At 45.6% G+C, this 25,860-nt stretch overlaps 1 protein-coding gene across 1 annotated transcript in view; it reads right to left on the bottom strand.

The window, feature by feature from the left end:
- The window catches only part of NEDD4 (NEDD4 E3 ubiquitin protein ligase), a 582,598-nt gene that overhangs the window by 415,632 nt on the left and 141,106 nt on the right, over nucleotides 1-25,860 (bottom strand). Inside the window, exon 5 of the mRNA XM_029574322.1 lies at nucleotides 25,248-25,301. Coding sequence (XP_029430182.1) covers nucleotides 25,248-25,301 — 54 coding nt within the window. The remainder of the gene's footprint in view (nucleotides 1-25,247; nucleotides 25,302-25,860) is intronic.

Raw genomic sequence — 25,860 nt, 5'->3', positions numbered from 1 at the left:
CGGTAAGGCATTTAGGTGTACTCTTACAGAGGATGTCTGGAGAACAGAATCCGAAAGGTGATATAAGTAATCTAGTACAGAAGGAGTGGGGCAAGAAAAAAGGTGAAAACCTGTTTGTGTGCACCTCTTGGTAAATCTAGTCCACTAAAAGTGGTAAGGTTTACGTGTGGAAGGCTTTCATGAAGCTACGAAAACTTTAGAGACTTGTGTTGAAAGATTAAGTGGTTGCAGAATTTCAACATTCAAGCTGTCAGGGCAAGAGTTGTAAGGCTGGGATGACGCAACTTCTCCTAATTCCGAGTTACAAGAGTGGGCGCTGTGCCCAGGCGAATTGGTCTCTGATCGAGAGGTCGAGGAATATGGGAAACCATACTTGTCGAAGCCCATATAGGGCTAAGAGGACTATTGTTCCTCTGTCCTTTGTAGGTTCACGAGAGGTTTGGCTATGAAGTATGGGAAGCATACTGGTCTCGGGCAGGACGAGGGCCTGAGGAACAGTGAACTCCGTCCCGGTTCAGCATGATAAGAGTGTTGGTTATGAGAGGTAGCGGAAGAGGCACATTTAGGAGGCCCTTGATGGAAGAAAGGCGTAAATGTGAATGCAGTGAAACCATGTGTAGGTAGTAGAATCTGTGCACCGTCTGGTTCGATTCGGAAGCAGAGGGCAAGTTCGGTTGACTTCCGCTCTAGAAGATTTCTCTTGCTACACATGTCCAAGACCATTCGAGAGGTTGGACCTATCTGGAGAAGGTCTGCTAGTGCGTTCAGTAAGTGTCTGAGAACAGTGCCCGAGGATGCATAAGTGAGCAAGGGCTAAGGATAAAGCTGTGCAGCTTCATTGCAGAGCAGCTAGGATGTTATGTATGCTTGTATGTTGGAAAGCACATTGTCCCTATGCTGTCTGTCTGTATGCATAAAGAATTGTTGCAGAGGCAGTATTAGAAGGCATAAGGTTTTAACTCATGGTACAAGATCCAGGAAGTTTATGCGTAACTGCTTGGAGCGGAATAGACGCATATTGGGTTGAGAAGATTTGTGGTCAAACTTTCAACTTGAAGTAAATGCGAGCATGAGCAGGAAATAGACTAGGTTATGCAGCTGTCCATGCAAGGAAAGCGTGAATGATGTTGGACTCCGTAGAGAAACAGCATTCACAGATATTGAGTCAAAGAAATACCTCAGTTGCGAAGCTGGTGCCACCGGCAGAGCTTGGAATTGTAAGATTGTTGATTCACCATGAGGCACATAGGAAGAATAGAGATAATGTACTTACTGTGTTTTGGAAACATGGTAACGAGAGATACAATTTTACCTATGCCTTCTGAAGAAAGTTGGTATTTCTGAGGTCCAGGATGGGTGGAGAGTAACTACTTTCTGTTGAAAGAAAGAATAATGTAATTAAAACTCCCCAACCCCCCTCTGCGCTTTGAAGCGTGTAGGGGAGTGTACCGGGAGACTGCTCTGATATCCGGCTAGTTGGAAAACCGGGAGGTGTCCAACTGGAGGGGTTGATGTAATGTGGATATCAGGTATCCTCCCATGGGAGTGAGAGCGGTAAAGTCTTACCCGCATTTCTAAGTGCTGTACAAGGAGACATCGAGACCCATATCAGGCTTCGAGGTGGACTTGTAGTTGAGGCAGCATGTGCTGGATTTCGTGTTTAGCAGAACAGTAAATGCACCTGGAACTTTGGTACTGAAACAGGAACCAAAAGCTAGAGCATTAATCAGTGCAGAGCCACGTTGCTGAAAAAGGGAGGAAGCCCTGAAGCAAACCCAAAGAAAAGAAAGAGAGGTTCTCCTGGTATTGTGGCTGACATAGCTGGCATAGCGATATGTGACACTAATACAGTTCTTGGAAAGTACATGACCTAGAACTTTTCTAAGCATGTGGCTAGAATTAGAGAACACATTTCAATGGGAATGCCGCAGAAGCAGGTACTTACCATCAGACGTGAACCGCCGAAGGATGAGCCGGTGAAGATTGCTGGCTCCGTGGATTTCCGGAGTCTTCTCGGAGTAGCCTGTGGACGTTAACATCCGTCTCAACTCTGATACCTGGTATGGTGGCGCAGGTATAGAGGAGACAAGGCTGGGCGTAGCTGGCGCTTAGACCGTAATGAGCGGAGGGCCAGAACCCTGCACCAATGTCGATGGGGTACGCCTGGGAACAGGGAGCCAATTGACGATCTCATGAACTCAACCATTGTCGCAGCGGCTCGATGTCTCTTGACGCCAGTGCAGAATTCTGCTATCCTCGATCCGGTGTGCCGTTGGCAGTGATGATGTTGCTCGGCCCGAACATCGTCCAGCATCGAGACGAATAGCTGCAATGCGTTGAATGGCGTCGGTGGCAGACAGTCACCGTGTTGGTGACGATGAATGCCACGGTGCTCGACCTGGTCATTCCCCAGCGGCGAGATGTAAGCCCTCACTGTCCTGGATGGCGATCGATGATGGCTGTCAGCATGCCTGCTCTGCTCCTGATATGGGGCTTAATAAGGACCCAAAGCATGGAGCACTGTGTTCAGGGGAGGGCATTGTGTGGCGGTGTTATGTCAACATTGATGGTAATCGAAAACATCGCTGGTTTCGGAAAAATGATATGGGCATTGACCAAGTCAATGACCGCATCCATAAAACATAGAAGGTGCCGATGGGAACGACGTGGGTGTTGAGATCATTGATGTATGGAGGCGGGCACCGACAAACTCTGCGGTATGGCCACGGGCATCGACGGCATTGATTGGATCAACTCGGGCAACAATGACTCCCATGGCATCCATGCCACGGACATGAGCACCGATGGAATCAATGTTGACATGGATGCCATGCATGGAAAAAGCACTAGCATGGCTGCCATGCATGGAATGGCACTGGCATGGCTGCCATGCAGGGAAAAGGCACTGGCACCGATGCCATGCCTGGAAAACAGCCTGGCACCGATGCCATGCCTGGAAACAGCCTGGCATCGATGGAAAACAGCCTGGCACCGATGCCATGCCTGGAAAACAGCCTGGCATCGATTGAAAACAGCCTGGCACCGATGCCATGCCTGAAAAACAGCCTGGCATCGATGGAAAATAGCCTGGTATCGATGGAAAATCTGACATCCATAATAGAAGGATGGCATCGATAGAATTGACCCCCAACAGCGATGGAAGTGCCCCGGGTAGCGGTGGCATTGACCCGATTATGGATGGAAGCGACGAGACAAGTGTTCGTCGATGGCATCCATTCTGGCAACACTAGCACCGATAAAGCTAAGGAAATAAATCAGTGCCATGTATAAACATAGATGGCATAGGGAGGATGGCATCAGGGTACCGCAGGGGGAGGGGTACCTGTGGCATATGAAACCGCAGGATGGCCTGAAGGGGGTACCGACGGTAGCGATGGGGTATTACTGCGCGAAGGTACTGAGGAAAGTAAAGGACCTGAATCTACAGGGGCCCTGGCGGCACCGGTAACCGTGGAAGTCCCTGTCCCACTAGCGCTAATAGCCAAGCAGAGTGTCACAGAGGGACACTGCAGGCTATGTGTGACTAACTGAAAAATAGGGAGAGGGAAGGCCGCAGTCGGTTGGCAGCCAGAAAGGTGACAGGAACCGACCGAAAAAATATGGCATAGTACTCACCGAACGTCGAATTAAACCAACACGGAGGGAGACCCGTGCAGGGAAAGGTGTTTGTGAAGTAAAAATGTAAATCTTTTATGAGGAAAAAAGTGTTAGAATTTCTCACAGAGCTCCAACTGCTATGCTTACAGCAGAGCGGAAAAAAGAAGACTGAAGGGAGACCCCTGTAGACGCAGGGATCATAGCATGCTGAGCATGCTCAGTGCACTCAGTGTGCCAGTGTCAGTCAAAGCTTTTAGAAACTTTGACAGAAAGTTTTCCGTCATAGGGCTCCATTACCGATGTCACCCATATGTGAGGACTAGCATCCTGCTTGTCCTGGGATAAAAAACTTTATTTATTTATTTATTTATTTAAGTTCTTTTAATATACCGATGCTCAAGACAAGTCTTATCGTACCGGTTTACAATGAACTAGGGGAGAACCAATTAACACAGCAGGCGTAAAAAAGTTACAATAAAACAGGGAATGAAGAACTTGATCATTAGATAATGAGGGATAGATTAAACAGTAGAAAACAATGAGTAGAGAGCAGCTGATTAGATAATAGAGCATGTACATTCCTTTAGTGATTCAGATATCAAAAGTTAATTGAATGATCAGTTACTGGCATAATAAGATAATAGTAAGAACAGATTCTGGTCGAACAGTTCCATAGTGAGGGGGACAGGGTGAGACTGGGAGGTCAGGTGGGGGGGGAAGGTGGGGGGGGGGGGGGGACGACAAGGAAGCGAGGTACTAGGGAGAGGGGAGATGGATGGTGCTGGAAGAAGAAGGTATCTTCAGCGATGTGCTTGAGTGAATAGCCAGGTTTTCAATTTTTTTCTGAAGGAGAACTGGCATTTTTCCTGGCGTAGATCAGGGGGGAGTGAGTTCCAGTGATGCGGTCCGGCCGTGAAAAGTGCTCATTTTTTAATAGAGTTGTGTATAGAGGAATTGCTAGGGGGCACCTGGAAGGAGTCTCTGTAAGCGGATCTGATTGGCCTTGATGAAGAGTGGAGATCGAGAGGAATGGTAAGTTGTAGTGATGATATATGGTTTTGTGAATGATGGTCAGTGTCTTGAAGAGTATTCTATAGTGGATGGGTAGCCAGTGTAGAGATTTTAGAATCGGAGTGATGTGGTCTCTGCGACGGGTATTTGTGAGGCTCCTGGCTGCCGCGTTTTGCAGCATCTGTAGTGGTTTAGTGGAGGAGGCAGGGAGACCGAGTAGTAGCGTGTTGCAGTAATCGATCTTTGAGAACAATATGGCTTGAAGGACTGCACAGTAATCATGAAAGTGTAGGAGAGGTCTAATCTGTTTTAGGATCTGTAGCTTGAAGAAGCCTTCTTTAGTGGTGGCGTTAATGAATTTTTTGAAGTTCATTCTAGAGTCCAGGGTGGTCCCTAGGTCTCTCACCTGGTTTGTTAGTGGTATAGTAGCGGTGCTGGCGACGGGGTTATTATCGTTGGGGGATAAGAACAGGAGTTCGGTTTTGGACGTATTGAGAACCAGATCGAGACTGGTGAGAAGGAGACTGATAGCGTGGAGGCAGTTGTTCCAAAAGTTTAGGGTGTTGGAGATGGTGTCCTTGATGGGGATTAGGATTTGCATGTCGTCGGCGTATATAAAGTGGGTAAGGTTGAGGTTATTCAGTAATTGGCAAAGGGGGAGTAGATAGATGTTAAATAGGGTTGGGGAAAGTGAGGAACCCTGGGGTACTCCTTGCTTGGATGGTACTGGGGGAGATTCTTTATTCGATATTTTTACTTTGTAGTGCCTGTTGCTTAGGAAGGATTTTAGCCAGAGGAGTGCAGAGCCTGAGATGCCTATTTCCATCAGACGGTTGATGAGGATCGTGTGGTTTACAGTGTCGAAGGCCGCGGAGATGTCGAGCAGAGCTAGCAGGTATGATTTTCATTTGTCAAGTCTCATCAGGATGTTGTCGGTTAATGAGAGTAGGAGAGATTCTGTGTTTCGTCGTTTCCTGAATCCGAATTGGGAAGGGTAAAGAATGTCGTGGGTGTCGAGGTAGTCTGTGAGTCGAGTGTTTACTAGTTTTTCCAGTAGCTTGGCTATGAAAGGTAAGTTGGCGATGGGCCGGAAATTTATAGGGTTAGCCAGGTCCAAGTTTGTTTTTTCAGTAAGGGTTTTAGAGAAGCGGTTTTTAATGCGTCCGGGACAGATCCTTGATTGAGGGAGCAGTTTATGATGTCTGCCAGAGGTTTGGCAATGGTGTTCGGGATTGTGAGCAGGAGTTTAGTTGGTATTTGGTCTATAGGGTGTGATGATGGATTCATTTTCTTGATAATAGACTCAATTTCCAGGGATGATAGGAGATCAAAAGATTCTAGAGATTGATTGTGGATCGTAGGAGAGTAGTTTTGGCTATTTGGAGGCTGGGTGTTTGGTGTGGCGTTGGATGATGTCAGAAGTGTAAGTAGGTTTTTTATTTTGTTGTCAAAGAAGGCTGCCAGCTCTGTGGATTTGTTTAGTGCTTCTTCTTCAGGGATGATTGGAGGAGCAGGGGTGGTAAAGGGCTGCAACATAGGAAAAAAGTGTTTTAGGGACGTATAGGAAGCCGTGTATTTTTTTTGGCGTAGAAATCCCTTTTTGTGTGATGAATGGAGGTCCTATAGAGGCTCATTGCCGTTTTGTAAGAGGCCTGTGTGGTAGGGGATGGATCCTTCCGCCAGTGTTGTTCTTTATGTTGCAGTTCTTGTTTGAGTTTCCTTAATTCTGTTGTGAACCAGGGTTTTTTGTTGGTACGAGCTGGATTTATAACTTTGGACGACATGGGGCATATTTTATCCGCTACTGAGCGTGTGATATTTAGCCATGAGTTCATAGCAGTGTCAGCATTGGTGAGGTCCAGGTTGGTTATGTCCTTGGTGAGGCTGTTGCTGAGGGCGTCCATGGAGCAAGGTTTTCTGAATTGGAATGATGATTTAGGGATGATGGGAGACGGTTTTTTCTTTATAGATAGCTCTGTCGTTATCAATGAATGATCAGACCAGGGGATGGGGGTACAAGTAGGGGTAAAAGGTGGTGAGATGTATTCATTTATGAATATAAGGTCTAAAGTGTGACCAGCTTTGTGTGTAGGTTTATTTATAATTTGTTTGAAACCCATGGCTTGGAGTGAGGAAAGGAGGGCTTCGCAGTTGGAGGAGGGGGAAGGGGAATCGAAATGGATATTGAAATCTACTAACAGGATAGCTGGTGAGTTTGTATTGATGTGTTTGGCTACCATTTCTATGAGGAGGGATGGGTCTGATTCTAGGAGCCCAGGGGGGGGCGTAGATAAGACAGATTTGGAGCTGGGTGGATTTGAATAATCCGATTTCAAGTTTGGTGCTCGAGTTGATGGCTTGCTGTGATAGACTCAGTTCTTTTTTTGCGGCCAGCAGTAATCCTCCCCCTCTTTTTTTTGCTCTGGGGATAGAGAAAAAGTCATACAGTTGTATCGGTAATTGGTTGATTAGGGCTATATCAGCGTTTTTCAGCCAGGTTTTAGTAATTGCACATATGTCCGGTTGGGTGTCCAGTAGGAGGTCATTGAGCAGGTGAGATTTTTTTTGTCAGGGATTGGGAGTTAAGAGTTAGGGTGATTAAAGACAAGCCTAGGAATTGGGTTAGAGGGGATATCATGATGGGGATCAGTGATCTCTTGGAGCGGTGAAAATTGAGTATGGGAGAGTTGACTTTGTGGAGGAGTGAGTGTGGGATAATAGGAATAGGGAAGGTTTGTAGCATGTTGTCTTTGTGGACAAATTTGGTTAATATTTAGAGCCTGGGGAGAGGAGTAATGGTTGCTCGAGGCGCAGAGTGTTGAGCTGGGTGCTGGGGAGTATGTCTGTGGTGGATTGGTGTGTGTTGGGACTGAGGAGGAACTGACTAGGGGCGGCTTCTGGCGTAAATGGCAGGCTATCGTGGTGTTATCTCTAAGGCTAAAGAGAAAACTGGGTGTTTTAATATTAGTGGCTCTGGTTAGAACATACCTTGACATGTGATTTTCTGGTGGTAAAAGGTAGCTGGTGTTGTAGAAAGATATGTCTGGATTGAGGGGGATTTCCTGAGCAATTGATAGTGAGAAGAGGACTTAGCGGCTGAGGTGCAGCGGCTTCTCTCAGGGGCTGCACAAAGGGGCTGCACAAAGGGGCACACAAAGGGGCCGGCCCCTTCAGCGCGCGGCGCTGGTGGAGCCTTTTAAATTTCAAGCCCCTCTCCGGCTTCTGATTGGCTGCTGGGCGTCGGGCTCCTGCAGTGGGGGAGCAGAAGGCTGTGTGGAGGGATGGCGCGGTCGCTTCCCTCGAGGTCGGCGCCTCGGATTCGCCGAGGGCAAGGGGAAAAGTAAAGGGCCTTACCCCGGCGGGTCTGGGCGCCGATCACGCAGGCCTCCCCTTCGGACGAGCAGCAGAAGTCAGCTTTACATTTTAGCCTAGATTCCCAAGGGAAATAGTGTTTATAAAATCATGTCTGTGTGTTTGCCTGCCTATTAGTGCTCCTGTTTTTTTGTTTGTTTTTTTTTTTAAACCACAACAACTTTAGTTTTGGGCCATTTATCCAATGAGCGGCTCACACTTTTCATGTCACCTCAACACCTACATCACTTAGAAATTTTGTTTCCTCTACTATTCTTTACTCCTACAGGGAAACAAGACAATTCAGTTTGAATCTCAGGGAGATCTGAGCACACTGTGATGTTATCAAGCATTTTGAAAGATGCCCTGCCATTGCTTAGCAGTCATGACTACATACAAAGTTATGTACCAAAAAAAGGAAATTAGGCATCATGAAATATTAATTCCATTATCCAACAATGAAAAGCTCTCAATTTCAGACATTATCAGATAAGTGTCCTTACTGAACAGGATATCCTGCCAAAATCTCATAATGGTGGCTACTGCGGTGACTATTGCTTAAACAATGTCATTGCTCTTTCATTTACACTTTTCTTGTTAGATGAGACACCAGATAATGATTACAATAACCTCTATTTCAGGTCTCTGAGATAAGAACTTGTATGAATGGCTGTTTGTGAGTGTAATAAAACTGCTTAAGTGTCTCTTTGGCTTGATTTGTCCTTCAACAGAATGAAGGCTGGATAATAAAATAGCAATCACTTTTCATAGCAAAGTCATTATTGATCCGACTACAAAATGAACATCTTCATCCTCTGATCTGAAAATACTTTTTCCTATCCATCATCTTTGCTCAGAATTAGATTGTAAAATGCTTATAAAAGGCAAAACAGAAAACGAAATTGAGATTACAGAGAATTAAACTGCAAGATAACATTTTATCACTTCTTTACATTATGTTTCTGGTATTTATTTTCTCACCTTACATTTAAGGGCAATGGCAGCTGATATTAAGGTCTGATGGATCAATTACATTAAAAATAACTGTCCTCCAGGGACTGCACTGATGGCTCAGCAGCAATGTTGTGAACTGCCATATAGGAAACCTGGGTTTGATTTCTAAGCCTGCTTTTTGTTCTTGGACTGGCTGTTTACAGCCCGGAGTTCTTCCAGCCACTGCTGGATTATGGATGGAGACACAAATTTTGGCCCCTAGCCAAAGACAGCCATTTCAATGACAGGGCTAATGTTTTGATACCTAGTAGCTCTGAATAAAGGCTCATGGTACTATTAATGCCATTTCTGATTGAGCTGAAAGGAAATTGTGTGGTCAAAAAAAACTGCCCCCTAATTAAAAGAAGGAAGAACTCTCTGCAGGGCAGCCCTGGGATCACATTTCTCTCTCAATGTGCAATGTTGCCGAGTGCTACTCTGAATGGGGGGGGGGGGGGGCGGGAAAGGTCCATGGACCACGAGCATAATTTCTGTAAACTAATCCTCAGATATCACCCCACTCAGTCAGTCCAGAGCCAACATTTATAGCACAGGAGGAAGAGAGGCCCATTCATTGGAGGAGGCTGCCCATAAAAAGCTGCTGCTGAAGCCAAGAGGAACTGAATGATGACATGGACAGTTTCTAGGAGACAAAGACTTCAGTTGAACAAAGCCAAGTCCAGAGAACCTAACAGACCATGGCTGAAGGGAGTCAAACTGAATTAAAGAGGGATGAAGAAGATGATAATAAATAGCAGCTGATATCATAAAAGATACAAAGACCGAAGGAGTCATGCCTGCTGCTGGGGGTCTTTAAAGGAGGAGGAACAGAGGGAGTCCAACAAAGAGCAAGGCTAGGAGGATCAGCAGAAATGAAGCTGAGTGCAACTCATGGGAAAAAGAGAAGGACTGAGCATAGCATACCTGTAATTTGGTGCTGACAGTGATGTAGTGAAAGTGAGGAAGCAACTGAAGTGGAAAGAGGGAAAGATAGGTGTATGACAATGAGGCACCAGAGGAAAACAAGGTGAGAGGATCAGGGAGCAACAGAGAAAAAAGTGAAGAGATGACTAGCAGGGTAATGGATGAATGGGGATGGAAGCAGTAGGCAAAGGAGGAGAGAAAGAGGAAGATACAGGGATGAAACACCACCTGCCATTGTTTAGCCCAATACTCTCATAACCCTTAGAAGTAAATGGCAAAAATAAACCTTTACGTTATTAACCATTAAACAATAAATGGTTTAAGGATGGTTGGTAGCTATAAAAAAGTAACATTTAATTGCTTCCCTGAAGGGGCACTTAAAGCAAGGAACTATTAGTAATATTTATTTATTTTTAACTTTTATATACCGATGTTCCTGTATAGGATACATGTCGCACCTGTTTACATAAGAACTGAACTGTCGCCTTGCGGCGGGTACAAGGAACATGGAACATGTAATACAGATAAATTATAATATAATAGTAAAGTCTAACAAAAACATAGAGTTAAACATGAAAATCACTTCAAAAACATCTATGGTAAACGCAATAATTGTGGGAAGCTAGAGAGGCTGTGTGCCAGGTGGTTGGACCATGGTAGAACGTGATGTGACAGGATAGTCCTTAGGAGGAGCCCGGTGGACCTCTGTGAAACGTTTATCTCTCTGAAAAGGCCTGACTGAAAAGCCATATCTTGAGTTTCTTTTTGAAAACAAGCGAGCAGGGTTCTTGACGTAGATCTGGAGGGAGCGAGTTCCAAAGGGGAGGACCAGCTGTGGACAGTGAGGTTTTGGCAGGTGGGGTATACAAAGTGTCTTTTGTATGCGTTTCTGATAGGTCTGTTCGAGGTGTGTGGTCGTAGTTGGAGACTTAGCTTGAAGGGGGAGATGTTATGCAAGGCCTTGTGGATCAACATGAGAACTTTGAAGTGAATCCTGTATTTGATTGGTAGCCAGTGGAGGATTTGAAGGATGGGGGCGATGTGTTCTCTTTTGTTGGCGTTGGTAAGGATCCTGGCCGCCGCGTTCTGGACCATCTGCAGAGGCTTGATAGTGTTAGCGGGGAGGCCCAGAAGGAGGGAGTTGCAGTAATCGATTTTGGACAGGATGATAGATTGGAGCACCAAGCGGAAATCTCTGAAGTGTAGGAGTGGTTTAAGTTTTCTTAGTGTCTGCAGTTTGAAAAAGCATTCTTTGGTGGTGGTGTTTACGAATTTTTTTAGGTTGAGCTGGTTGTCCAGCAGAACTCCTAGGTCTTTCACATGTGGTGAGTGATTGATTGATGTTTTAGCTAGTTGGGAAGAACTTGGGGAGTTGAGCAGGACTTTGTTGTTGTCCTGAGCTATGAGAAGGATCTCAGTCTTGTTGGTGTTGAGGACAAGGTTGAGACTTGTAAGAAGTAGGTTGATTGATTAGAGGCAGCTGTTTCAATGAGACCAAGTTTTGTGCAGAGATTCTGTGATCGGGATGAGAATCTGGATGTCATCCGCGTAGAGGTAGTGAGTTAAATTTAGGTTACAGAGTAACTGGCAGAGCGGGAGAAGGTAGATATTGAATAGCATTGGTGAAAGGGATGATCCCTGTGGGACTCCCAGGTTGGATCTGACTGGGCGCGATACTTTATTGTTGATCTTCACCTTGAAAAACCTGTTTTCAAGGAAGGAACGGAACCAATTGAGTGCTGTTCCCTTGATGCCAATGTCTGCAAGCCGCTGTAGTAAGATAGAGTGGTTCACGGTGTCGAACGCCGCAGAGAGGTCCAGAAGGGCGAGTAAGTAGGGTTTTCCTTTTTCCAGATTTAGGAGGATGGTGTCTGAGAGCGAGGTAAGTAGTGATTCCGTGTTTAGCGCTTTCCAGAAACCAAACTGTGTTGGGGCAAGAATATAGTTTTCTTCCAGGTATTCCGAGAGTTGTTTATTTACAATTTTTTCCATGAGTTTGGCGATCATCGGCAAATTCGCTATGGGGCGGAAGTTGGCTGGGTCTGAAAGAGATAAGTTGGGTTTTTCAGTAGAGGTTTAAGGATTGCGAGCTTTAGTTGGTCTGGAACAAGCCCTTGAGCCAGGGAGCAGTTTATGACGTCTGCGATAGGCTTAGCAATGATATTCGGAATGGTGAATAGCAGGTTGGACGGTTTGTGGTCTGACAGGTGTGAAGAGGGTTTAAGTTTCTTGAGAATGTTTTCAACTTCTAGAGAGGACGTAAATTCAAAAGAATCAAGTGAGGCGTTTCAGTGAGGCCCAGGGTTGAGAGTGGGAGGGGATTGAGGGCTGGGCGCCGTGAGGGGCGCGATGAGGTTGGCAATTTTATTCTCGAAGTAGTCGGCCAATTCCATGGCTTTACTGATTGATTTATATTCCACCTTTCAAGCACTTAAAAGTGGATTACATTCAAGTAGTGTAGATATTTCCCTGTCCCCCAAAGATTTTACAATCTAATGGCCTGATTTACTATCGGAAAAATGCTTAGTAAAAAGGCCCTAAATTTGTACCTGAGGCAATGGAGGGCCAAGTGAATTGCCCAAGGTCAAAGGAGCAGCAGCAGGATTGTTGTTGCCATATAAACTTAACTACTACATAAATTTGCTAAACACTCCATTTCAGAAAATTTTTTGTTTTAATTTTAAACAAAGAAAAAGTATATTCTATAGGACATTCAGTAGGAGCAAAACACTTTTTTTTTTACCCATGTGATATAACTTTCCTTCAACAGCCTTGAAATAAAATTCTTAAACCAAGTACATTTGCAAAGACTGTTTTTCTGAGAACAGTTTATTTATAAAAAGGAGAGAGTATGTGAAATTTGATATTTCCTGACTTGGCTGTGGGATGGCAGAAAAGAAGAGCTCCTTTCTTTGATTATGGTTATGGTCTGTCAGTGGAAAATTATATAAGTTTTCATCTACTATGAATATGCTATAATAGCTTCATGACAGAAGAGAATTTGTTTGACACTTTTGTGGTTTGTGCCTTTAATTACTATGCTTCACTTTTATTTCTTCATCTCTAATAAGGTTTAAGAAAGATATTTAAATAAAGCTGCAGTACATCTGAAAACTTGAAGAGTCGGTTAGAAAGGGATGTTTCACTAATTAGTCATATTAAATCCTGAAAAGTGGGGCTCAGCTGTAACTAGATTAAAACAAGTCATATGTCCAGAAATATTTTCCACCCTTTCAGCACTGGCACACGGACAATTCTGTAGTAAACAGACAGCAGACACCACTTAAGTTTGAATAATATCTAGAGAATTCTGTTACAACCCACTAATCCATCAAACCTTTTTTTCATTTTATTTCCTAAATATTCATTTTGAAAACTATAAAGTAATGAGTTTCTATTCTCTTTTCTTAAACTATCAAACCAAAAATATTTACAAAGCTTCCCCAAAAACTAAACTATCCTTTTAAGAAAAAGACAGCCTTAATTTAAAAACAATTTAAAGAGATAAAACAAAGACAGGAAAGAATAAAGTGTTGCTTACTTTATTGATGCGAAATTGGCTAATGCATAGGGAGTGCCATGGCACAACATTTCTTTCTGCCCAGTAAGGGACCAGCAAGCAGATGAAGAACAAGTCTGTTCACCTTAAAAACGTCTGTCTGATCTGAAACATCTCAAGATCTGTACCCCAATTCCATAACTCAGATTTTGCTCATTCCCTCAAATGAAAATTCAAAACTAAATTTTTTTTTGTCCATGTTGACTTTCCCCTTTGGATAAATTGCCAGTTAAACTTAATCTCTGATTACCAAGCAAACCGCTTTCATTCCCGGTGGTTATAGCCAATGCTGACAGGCCCACAATGCAAAGCTTAAAATACTTTTGTCCAATATGTTCAAAATTATTTAAAAGTGAGACTAATTTAACTATTTTTACTTGATAAAGTTAGTCTTGTGCTAATGTCTAGGGACAACAGTCTATGATTTTGGGCATTATAATCCCTGAAGATTTCAGTCTTTAGACCAGTGGTGGCAAACCCCAGTCCATGAGTGCCACAAACAGGTCAGGTTTTCAGGATATCCACAATGAATATGCATGAGAGAGATTTGCATATAATGGAGGCAGTGCATGCAAATCTCTCATATGCATATTCATTGTGGATATCTTGAAAACCTGGCCTGTTTATGGCACTGGAGTTCGCCATCACTGCCATAGACAATGATTTACCATGATAATTCTACAGTTCAGCCAATACACATAACTCTAGATCAAATATTTTCCAAACACACACTGTATAGAGATTCTCAAAATTTATATATTTTAAAATTATAGTTAATTTCTATTTTTCTCAGTAACCATTCTCCTTTATGATAGGAAGGGGAGCTTATCTTGAGGGTATATACTGCTATATTTTGAGATATATATCTGAGGGGCATATCGGGACACCCCGATATGCCCCTCAGTTTCCATGATATTGGGGTTTTTTTTTGCTACCCATTGTTATCGTCAATCCCTAGTTTGCTGTTTCATAGTTTTGAAGATCTTACCCTATGCTTTCACGTGTGTAGTATATTTACTCTCTCCGATACACGGTTTCTATCAATGTTATCTGCTTGATTATTTTACTGGAATCCCTAGTTCTTTGTAATTGTTCTCTTCTGAAGCTCTGTTACTGTTCAATGTAATTGCTTTCATTTTCTGAAGCACTGTTACTGTTCAATGTAAACCGAACTGATTTGTAACCTTTTACAAGAATTTCGGTATATAAAACTGTTAAATATAAAACCGTTAAATAAAATAAATATTTTAGTGGTCTACATTCTCAGAGAAGAATTTCAACTTTCAGTACTCGGCGCGCACACATGGATGCCCAATTTTATAACATGTGCGCGCAGATTATAAAATCGGGGGCCGGCGCACACAAGGGGATGCACACGAGTGCATCTTGCACGTGCTGACGCCTACGGCCTTCACCCGTTCCCCTCCCATGCTGCTCCAATTTAGGAGCTGCCTGTGAGGGAACTTCCCTTCCCCTACTCTATCCTTCCTACCCCTTCCCCTAACCTTCCCGCCCCCTAGCCCTATTCTAACCCCAATTTAGGAGCTGCCTGTGAGGGAACTTCCCTTCCCCTACTCTATCCTTCCTACCCCTTCCCCTAACCTTCCCGCCCCCCCCCCCCCCCCCCCATTCCTTTAACTTACGGTTTGTGCCTGCCTTGGGGCAGGCGCAGGGTGCACACGCCAGCACGCGATCTCCCGGCACAGCGGCAAATGGAGGCTGTGCTGGGGACCTCTAGCTCTGCTCCGCCCCTGGACCACCCCGCCACTTTTTCGAAGCCCCGGGACATACGCGCACCCCGGGGCTTTACGTGTGTTGCTAGGCCTTTTTAAAATAGGCCCATCGCGTGTAACCCCATTTATGCGCATAGGCGTTTTAAAATCTACCCCATAATATATACATGATTACTAATGCAAAACACATGGCTTAGACAAATATAGAACTGGAAAAATTATTTAGATCAGGTGTCAGCAAACATTTTTGGCCAAATGCCAAAAAAAAGTGTAAACTTTGCTATAAGTGGAGTTGCTATGATGGCTAATCTGGGGATGTCCTCATAGTTATTCAGTGCCAGCACAGAATGTGTTCGTTCGCTTGTTAATTCTGAAAAAGTTTACAGGTAGCACAAACGTTTTACAAAGGTTGGGAATGGAGAATCAAACTTAGTAGTGGCAGTGTGTCAGTAGAAAATGTCTGAATAATAGGTTCTGGTACACATGATGGGACCGCATATAGGTCATACAAAAACATTTCATCAGGCTCAGCATCCTATCTTCAACAGCAGCCAATCCAGGTCACAAATACATGGCAGATACAAAAAGAGTACATCCATTTCTTGTTAAAATTCCAGCAAATAGATTTATATGCAAATCAACTGTAAGAGGAAACCCCCCCCCCCCCACAAACACAACTCTTTCCCCCAAATCTGTCTAGCTAATTGATCATGCACTGGAGAAATTACTTATCTGATAATTTCGTTTTCCTTAGTTTAGACAGATGGACTCAGGGCCAATGGGTATAGTGTACTCCTGATAGCAGTTGGAGACGGATCAGATTTCAATCTGACATCAGCCCTAGTACATATACCCCTGCAGAAAATGCAGCTCTTCAGTATTCTCCTCGAAAAGCATTGTGGATATATGTATGACTGAATAATTTGAATAACTTGATTAATTTGAACTGGTTGAATTGGCTATAGCTGGAGACCACCAGTGCCCTCAACCGAGAAACGTCAACACCCGGTAGGATGGGTGCCCTAGAAGAAGGAAAGCATGGCTTACCTGTGAATCACTCGCTCCCGGGGATGTTCCCCCGAGACTTCCCTAAGTACCGGCAGCCGTGGATGGGATGCTGAGTCCATCTGTCTACACTAAGGAAAACAAAATTATCAGGTAAGTAATTTCTCCATTTCCTAGCATGTAGCAGATGGACTCAGGACCAATGGGATGTATAAAAGCTACTCCTGAACCGGGTGGGAGGCTGCCCGTGACCCAATTAGTACTGCCCTTGCAAATGCCGTGTCCTCCCGAGCCTGAACATCCAGGTGGTAAAACCTGGAGAAGGTGCGAATGGAGGACCATGTCGCCGCCCTGCAGATCTCGGCAGGTGACAGTATCTTGGTTTCCGCCCAGGACACTGCCTGGGCTCTAGTAGAATGGGCCTTGACCTATAAAGGTGGTGGTTTGCCTGCTTCTACGTAGGCCGCCTTAATGACTTCTTTGATCCAGCGGGCTATGGTTGCTCACGAGGCCGCTTCCCCTTGCTTCTTCCCGCTGTGAAGGACGAATAGATGGTCTGTTTTTCGTACGGATTCCGACCTTTCCAGGTATCAGACTAGGAGCCTGCCGACGTTGAGATGGCGTAGACTTCGAGCCTCTTCCGAATTCTTATGCTCATCTGGTGATGGTAGCGAGATGGTTTGGTTGAGATGGAAGTGAAACATCACTTTGGGGAGGAACGACGGAACTGTGCATAACTGGATGGTTCCCAGGGTGAGTCTGAGGAACGGCTCCTGGCAGGACAGTGCTTGTAGCTCTGATATACGACGAGCTGAACAGACTGCCAGCAGGAAGGCTGTCTTCAATGTTAATAGTCGGAGAGACAGGCCGCGGAGAGGTCTGAAGGAGGTTCCTGCTAGGAAGTCTAGGACCAGGTTGAGGTTCCAAAGAGGCACCGGCCACTGAGGTGGTCGAATGTGCTTGACGCCTTTCAGGAAGGGGAGACATCCGGATGAGAGGCTATGCTGCCGCTCTCGGCTCTGTAGCATGACAGTGCGGCCACCTGTACCTTGATGGAGTTGAGGAACAATCCCTTCTGTAGGCCGTTCTGTAGGAATTCCAAAAATCGCAGGAATTTTGACTGAGTGTGATATGTCGTCATGGTCCTCGCACCAGGCTTCGAATACTCTCCAAATCCTTATGTATGTTAGGGATGTGGAGAACTTGCGTGCTCGGAGTAGGGTGTCAATTACTGCCCCCGAGTATCCTCTCCTCCTTAGGCGAGTCCTCTCAATGGCCAGACCATAAGAGAGAATCGAGCTGGATCCTCGTGGAGAATCGGTCCCTGTTGGAACAGGTCTCTGTGTGGAGGTAGCGGCAGGGGGTTCCCTGCCAGCAGTCTTCGCATGTCTGCGTACCACGGTCTTCTTGGCCAGTCTGGGGCCACCAGAAGGACTGGTCCTCTGTGGTGTTCTATCTTGTGGATGATCGCGCCCAATAGGGGCCATGGCAGGAAGGCGTATAACAGAGTCTCCTGTGGCCAGGTCTGCACCAGGGTATAGATTTATTTATTTATTTATTTATTTATTTTTAATTTTTATATACCGAAGTTCTAGTAGGGACTACAAATCACTCCGGTTTACATAAAACGAAGAACTGCTCAACAGATAGCGGAGCTTTACATGGAACCGTATAACATATGGAACAGTATAACTGGTTGACAATTTAACATAGTGCTAAATAAAGTGATAATATTTTAACTGGTAATAAATAAAGAAATATAATATTTTATATAAGAAGTATAACTATTTAACGTAGCAATAAATATAAATATAAGCAATGCCTAATATATATATGAAATAAAGTGAATTTTTGAGCTCACAGATAATTGTCCAGTTGCAGATTCTTAAAAGTAGTACTTTATACAGTGTCCATAGTTAAGGGATGGAAGTCTGTCAGTCAAAGTAAGATTAAGCGTCTGGGAAAGCTTGTTGGAAGATTCCCTGGGACATGTGTTCCCTGGGACATGTGTTCCCGCCTGCGGCTGAAGAAACTGTGTACTTGGGCGTTGGAAAGGTTTGCCAGGAGGGCCATGGTTGTTGTTCCCCAATGGTTTACTATCAATTGGAATGCTGTGGTTGACAGTTTCCATTCTCCTGGATCTAGACTTTCTCTGCTGAGGTAGTCCGCCACGACATTGTCTTTCCCGGCAATGTGGGCGGCAGAGATCTCTTGAAGATTCATTTCCGCCCATGACATTAGGAGGTCTATTTCCAGAGACACCTATTGACTTCTGGTTCCTCCCTGACGGTTTTTATTTATTTATTTATTTAAGATTTTATATACCGACGTTCATCAGGGATATCACATCGGTTTACAGTGTAACTGAAATTGGCGCCTGGGAAGGCGTTTTACATCGAACAGATATAACGAAGTAACATGAAAACAAATGAGGATGCGATTTACATCAAACAGATAAAACGAGTTAACATGAGAACAAAAGAGGGGGGGAAATAAGGGCGAGAGATAATCAGAAAAAACGTTATGAACAAAATTTACAGTTGATGTAGGCCACTGTTGTGGCATTGTCTGACATGACCGACTGATTTGTCTCGGAGTCTGTGACCGAACCTTAGGCAGGCTAATCTGACTGCCCGGGCTTCTAGGCGATTGATGTTCCATCCCGACTCTTCTTCGTTTCATTGCCCTTGAGCGGTTAGCTCCTGGCAGTGTGCTCCCCATCCTCGTAGGCTGGCATCTGTGGTGAGTAGGATCCAGGTTGGGGAGGATACTCTCGTTCCCTGGCTCAGATGGGCTTCTTGTAGCCACCATCATAGCCACCACTCTGCCGGGAGCTGAACCAGTATGGTGTAGTTCTGGGACAGTGAATTCCATCGTGATAATAGTGAGCGTTGTAGGGGTCTCATGTGAGCTCGTGCCCATAGGACCACTTCCAGTGTGGATGCCATGATGCCATGAGGCCGAGAACTTGTAGGTAATCCCATGCTGTGGGGTGAAGGTCGCTCAACAGGGTTCGTAACTAGATGATCAGTTTTGATCTCCTTGTCGGTGTCAGGATGACCTTGTCTTGTTTGGTGTCAAACCGGACTCCCAAGTATTCTAGAGATTGGGAAGGCTGCAAGCAGCTCTTGTTTGTGTTGACCACCTACCCGAGGCTCTCCAGTAGAGTTTTGACTCTGTTGGTTGCCTGGTGGCTTTCCTCTGGGGATTTCGCTCTGATCAGCCAATCGTCTAGATAAGGGTGCACTCTGATTCCTTCCTTCCTCAGTAGCTAACCCGAAAGGTAGTGCCCGGAACTGGTAGTGACGGTCCAGGATCGAGAAGCATAGAAAACGCTGGTGCTCTTGATGGATCGGAATGTGTAGGTAGGCTTCCGACAGATCCAGGGAGGTAAGAAACTCTCCCGGTTGTATCACCCTTATTACCAAGCGTAGAGTTTCCATGCGGAAACGAGGAATCTTCAGGTGACGGTTGACCGCCTTGAGGTCCAGGATAGGTCTGAACGTTCCTTCCTTCCTTCTTGGGAATGATAAAATAGATGGAATAATGGCCAGTATTTATTTGTTGTGGAGGCACCGGTGTTATAGCCTCTAGGGCTAGTAATCTGGTCAGTGTAGCTTCCATTACCATTCTCTTGGAAGGGTCGTTGCAGGGAGATTCCACAAACTTGTCCGGAGGGAGGTGGTGGAAATCCAGGTAATATCCCTCTCGAATGATGGATAGGACCCACTTGTCCGAGGTTATCTCGACCCATCTTTGGTAGAATAGGGCCAGTCTGCCCCGTATGGCTTCTTCCTTTGGATGGGTTGGCTGATTTTCATTGTGGGATGCAGCTGGGGGCCCGGGCCCGAGCTGGCTCCCCTTTTATTGTGCTTGTTCCAAAAGGACTGGCTCCGGCTTGCGGGGCGGGCCGCTTGATATGAGCTTCTATATGGGTTGAAGCGCTGTGATCCTCTGCCCCTGGAGGTCCGGGGGAAGGATCGCTGGTTTCTCTTATTCCTGTCCTCTGGTAGCCGTGGCAGTGGGGACTCACCCTATTTGTTGGCTAGCTTCTCTAGTTCGCTTCCGAATAGGAGTGTGCCCTTGAAAGGCATCCTTGTGAGTCTCGTTTTGGAGGATGCATCGACTGATCAGTTTCGGAGCTAGATTTGTCTTCTGGCTGCCACAGCGGATGAGACTCTTCTAGCTGCTGTACGTACCAGATCCAAAGCAGCGTCCGCGAGGAATGATACAGCTGGTTCCAGGGCTTCCCCAGGAGTGTTGTTCCTGGTCTGTGCTAAGCAGGTGGCGATCTGTAAAGACATAGCAGAGACATCAAAGGACTATTTGAGGATAGATTCCAGACGTTTGTCTTCAGCATCCTTGAGTGCTGCTCCTCCCTCCATTGGGATAGTAGTGCGCTTCGAGACCGCGCAGACCATGGCATCCACTTTCGGACATGCCAGGAGATCTTTGGCAGCTGGGTCCAGAGGGTACATGGCTGCCAGAGCCCGGCCCCCTTTGAACGTGGTTTCTGGGGCATCCCATTCCAGGTCAATTAGTTGCTGGACGGCTTGTAATAGTAGGAAATGGCGGGAGGTCTGACGGAATCCCTCCAAAAGTGGGTTCGTCTTAGGTTCCCCCAAGGCACTTTTGCCCAGGATAGCAAGCTCTTTTAAGCTATGTGTGACCAGGTCTGGAAGCTCGTCCTTGGTGAAGAAGCGTCTCATGGTTCGATGGGGGTTCTGTCCCCGGAGGGAGTTCCCCTTCCTCCAGGGGTCCTGACTCCTCATCTGAGATGTCCATGTCACCGAAGGTGGGGCTTCTGGGCAGTGGGATCACTTCCCTGGGCATAGAGGGTCCCGACATGTTGAGGTCCTCTGGTGGAGCCTGAGACTGCATTATAGGAGGCCCTGGTTGCAGGTGGACGAAGGTATGCAGACCTTTGAAGAATTCCACCCAGGAGATAGATGCTGGGTCTAGACTAGGGGACGCCGTGTCCCTGGGGAGCCCCGTTTGAGGGGGGGTCCTGCTGTATAATGCTAGGTCTGGCGTACTGCTCGAAAGGCTGGGGTTCGGTGCCGGCTGGGGAGGGCCATGAGATGGGTTCCCTAGGGCCTCTTCGCACTGTATACACAGGGCCGTGGCCTCCTCATGTTGTGCAGCTCTAATGTGGCATGCTGGGCAAAGGCCCTGAACTTTGAGTTTATTTTCCGGTGGTGCCATGGCTTGTGCGCGTACAATACAGTTGTGTGTTCCAGTGTGCGAAGTTGCGCGCGTGCAGGGAGATGTGCGCACAGGTCGAAATTATGCGCCCAGCACAGTAAGTGAGTGGCTAAGCATGTCGCTTATGCACCCGCTACTTATGCGTGCGATGTTGTGCGCACAAGGTATTTGTGCGCATGACTCGCCTCTGGGCGCACGGATAGAAACAATGGACAGGGCGGCCAACAGAGCCAAAATGGTGACGGCGACCACGCAGACAATATGGCGACCACCTCGGAGGGTCTCCACGTGGGAGGGCCCTCGGATCTGACCGGGATCTAGCCCTGGCTAGGGCCGATCAACCCGTTGGCACTGGTCCCGCCTGGCGACCTGTGCTTCTCCTCGAGCTTCGGAGACCGGAGACTTTTAAATGGATTTCTATCTTACCCTTGTCTCAGCGCTTCCCGGTTTCGTTCCAGGCGGTCTCCAGCTGCGGGGGGAGAGGGAAAATACCAACACCGCTGCGCTCAAAGTTGCACCCGCTGCCTCTCAGCCTCACCCGATGTCGGGGGCTAGGTCCCCGCCGAGGGTCGGCCGCCGGACCGAGGCTTACCTCCGAGGGATCGCGGAAATCACCTCGGGAAATCTCAACTGGGGGAGGGACCCAACTGGTGTCACCGCAGGAGAGCGGGGCTCGTCTATAGGTAAGATTTTCTTCTTAATTTGATTTTCTTTGGTAAAATTACTCTAACGCTGTGCTAGCGTGCATAGAGTCCCTAACTGCTATGGAGACTGAAAATACTGAAGAGCTGCACTTCCTGCAGTGGTATATGTACTAGGGCTGACGTCAGTTTTAAATCTGATCCATCTCCAACTGCTATCAGGAATACACTATACCCATTGGTCCTGAGTCCATCTGCTACACTCTAGGAAATACTGTTTTCAACAAACTTTATAAAAAACAAAAACAAAAACAAACAGTACTATTAGATGCCTTGATCATATATACTCTGGCAACAAATTCTATAGCTTAATTGTGCATTAAGTGAAAAAAAACAAAACACTTCAATTTATTTTAAATCTGCTACCCATTAGTTAAATGCCCCCCTTAGTCATTGTACTCTGACAGGTCAATACAGTAAAGTGCGGCCGCGGTTACCCTGCTCCTAACCCGCTTTCTACTCACTTTTCGGCTGCGTTAGTCCAACCCGCGATACACTATCCCCTTTAACCTACTCTTACCGCGTCCTTAAATCACCGGGTAACCCCTTCCGCCCGCGGCATGTATATTAGATGTAAACGATCGAATTAGCTATTCCCTCCCATACAGTAACGCGCGCCCCGACTATCGCTATTTTACCCTGCCGTTTTGCCGCGCGTTTAACCTGCTAACTTACCGCCTACCCTTACCCCTGCGTTAGAGGCAGGGGTAAGGGTAGGCGGCAAACTTTCCCCCAGCCCCCGCTCACCTGCCCTGGCCGCGTCCATGGCTGCTGGTCTCCGGGGCAGCCCCAGTCCTCTCCCCTCCTCCCGAAGCAACGAAAGCGGAAAAAATAAAAAAAGCGGAAAAAAAAAAAAAGCGAAAAAAAAAAGTAGCAACAAAGTGGACGGTTCTCCTACGCTCGGGATTGCCAGTCCTCTCTCCCCTCCTCCCGAAGCAAGGCGCGTAAAGCAGCCTTGCTTTGGGAGGAGGGGAGAGAGGACTGGCAGTGTAAAGCATCGAAGCGACTTACTCTTCTTGCAGCCCCCCTCCGGAGACGGACATCGGCGGAGACGGACCGCGGCTCCCCTGCCTCCAGCTGCCGGCGAAGATGGATGCCTGCACGGTCGAAAGCGGCCCCTGTGCGTGCAATTGGGCCGCTCAAGGCGTGACGTCACGACGTTTGGCGTCACGGCATGTGACGTCACGTCTTGAGCGGCCCAATTGCACGCACAGGGGCCGCTTTCGCCGGCAGCTGGAGGCAGGGGAGCCGCGGTCCGTCTCCGCCGATGTCCGTCTCCGGAGGGGGGCTGCAAGAAGAGTAAGTCGCTCCGTTGCTTTACACTGCCAGTCTGGCAATCCCGAGCATAGGAGAACCGCCCACTTCCTGGTACCTGTCATTTCAAATGTCATTTGAAATCACAGATACTAGCGTGTCCGTGAAGCGTTAGGCCAGCGCACCCAGAATACTGTATAGCGCTCTATACAGTAAAATGGGTTGCGCGGGCCTAACGCTTCACGGACACTTCTTGGACGCAGCTTGCATTTGCAAGCTATTTACATACAGTATCGAGCAGTAGGTGAGCCGGACTGTGCGTGCGGCAACCGCGGGTGCGCCCGGCACTAACACAGCTCTTCCTACTGCTCCTTACTGTATCGGCCTGTGAATGAGTAAATAACTGTGACTAATTACCTGTTCCACCCCATTCATGATTATATAAACTTTTCTCATATCCCCAGTTCAGTATCTTCTTTATGCCAAACAGCCCTAACCTATTTATCCTGAATTCTTAATGGTCCACTCCATCCTCTTTATCATTTTTGTTGCCCTTTTCTGTATCTTTTATAGTTCTGTTATATCTTTTTGAGATGGGGCGACCAGAAAACAAACACAATACTCAATGTATAGTTTGATAAGTCTCAGTTATGTTCACCATATAAAAAAGCATAAAAGAATGATAGACAGCATCTAAAATGTGGCCATTTCCACATTAACTAAAACCATATACTAGATTAGAGTACTATGTGATGGTACTAAAAAGAAAACTATTTTTAAATAAGGTTCTTTACAACACAGTTTTCAAATACGTATGAATCATTAATAATGATTAAATCCTCAGCAAAAAAAGATATATGAATAGAAAATTACAAGGGAGCCTACCCAATTCAACAGCACTTCTGACCCTGAGATACCAAATGTCCCCAGCAAAAGGATATATTTCACAGTTGGCATCTGTATCTTGGAAACCAACCTTGCCCTTTGAATGACTACAGCTGTTGACTCTGCTATTTAGGGTGCCCAGATTTCTAAATCTAGCACATCTCAGGTTGTGGATTGGATGTTAAACATTTTGGGGCAGGGTGTACGGTTCCTGAAGATTTTCAGGGCCCTATCAAAAAGCAGTTTTCATACACAGACATGTCAAAGTTGGTTTTACAAGTCAGTGTTAAATTGTAAATACAAATTACAGCAAGCAGATTTATATGCCTGAACATAATTGCTGATTTCAGACTATGTTCTTAGTGAATATTCCAAAGCACTTTAAATTCAGAAATATGAAGCTGGCTCAATGACAGTGCTGTGGACTGCCATGAGAGAAATGGCTTTCATTCTTGGATCCGTCTTCTATCATTAACCAATAGGAAGAGAGGAAGAACTCCAAGGAAACAAGCAACAAAGACACCTACAGCTCAAATTGGGTATGCCAGGTTCTGGAGGGACAAAAAAACACTATCATTGGGATGGCTGGGTTGTAAAAAGGGGAGGGGAGAAAGAACATGAGTTGTGAATAAAGGCTCCTGGCACTGTAGCCCTAGCTGTCACAGGTTCTGATTAAGCTGAAAGTTCAAAGGACCATAAGAAAGCTGTAGGGCAATCATGCAATCAATACAGTATTAGAAATAAGCAGAGTATTTTGTAAATGAAGATACCACAATTTTATTTTTCCATGCAAGAAATTAGCTTCTGTATCTTTACTTTTAATTCTAAAAAACTGTAAATTTTTCAAGTTTACTGTTTTTACAAGCTGGCTTAATCCCACTAATTTTGATTATGATAATTTTACAAACTAAACTATGGATGACATTCTTTACCCATGAAGTCATCTCATATGAATTTCACTTAATATCTTCCCATCATACATTTCTAATAATTAATAAAAACACTTACCAAACGGTGTTCATCAAATACTTCAAAGAGCAATCTGTGCTTTTGTGGACAAACCTAAGAAAAAAAACATTTTTCTTGTAACAAAAAAACACAAAAACAGCAATATAGTGTAGAGTTGCTAAACTACAAATTTGCTACAGGGCCATTTTTTTTATTGCAAACATGTTCAACTTAACTGTAGTCTGGTATTAAGTAAATGCTACTTCAGCTTTATTTTTTTTTTATTCAACAGTTTCTTCCTGATCTTTTGGACTTCCAGCCCAAATGAAATCAGGGCTAGGATCTGTACAGGAAAGGGGGTCTAACTTTTGTGTTCGAACCAGTTACTATACATACTATAGTGTATGATTTTTTCATGGCTGGTTTCCTCACTCCCAGTAGCATTTCATTCATTTCCCGTGATAGGTGCAGATTTTGAATCAGTTCCTTCTCAACATCCATACTGCTAGTGCTCAAGAGTAGAGGTTGGGATGAACTTTCCCTTTCTACTGAGTAAGGTAGTTTGGTATCAATGGTAATCTTATAGGTGGAGTTACTACAAGTCTGTGTAACCATATGAACCTGTTCTGGCATGGCCAACATGGAGCTATTAGGATCATTCTTTCCTTGTCCC

Source organism: Rhinatrema bivittatum, chromosome 13 (assembly GCF_901001135.1).
Source record: "Rhinatrema bivittatum chromosome 13, aRhiBiv1.1, whole genome shotgun sequence".
In the NCBI taxonomy this organism is placed as follows: Eukaryota; Metazoa; Chordata; class Amphibia; order Gymnophiona; family Rhinatrematidae; genus Rhinatrema; species Rhinatrema bivittatum.
The sequence above is the reverse complement of the archived record's forward strand: the minus strand, read 5'-3'. Positions and strand labels throughout refer to the sequence as shown.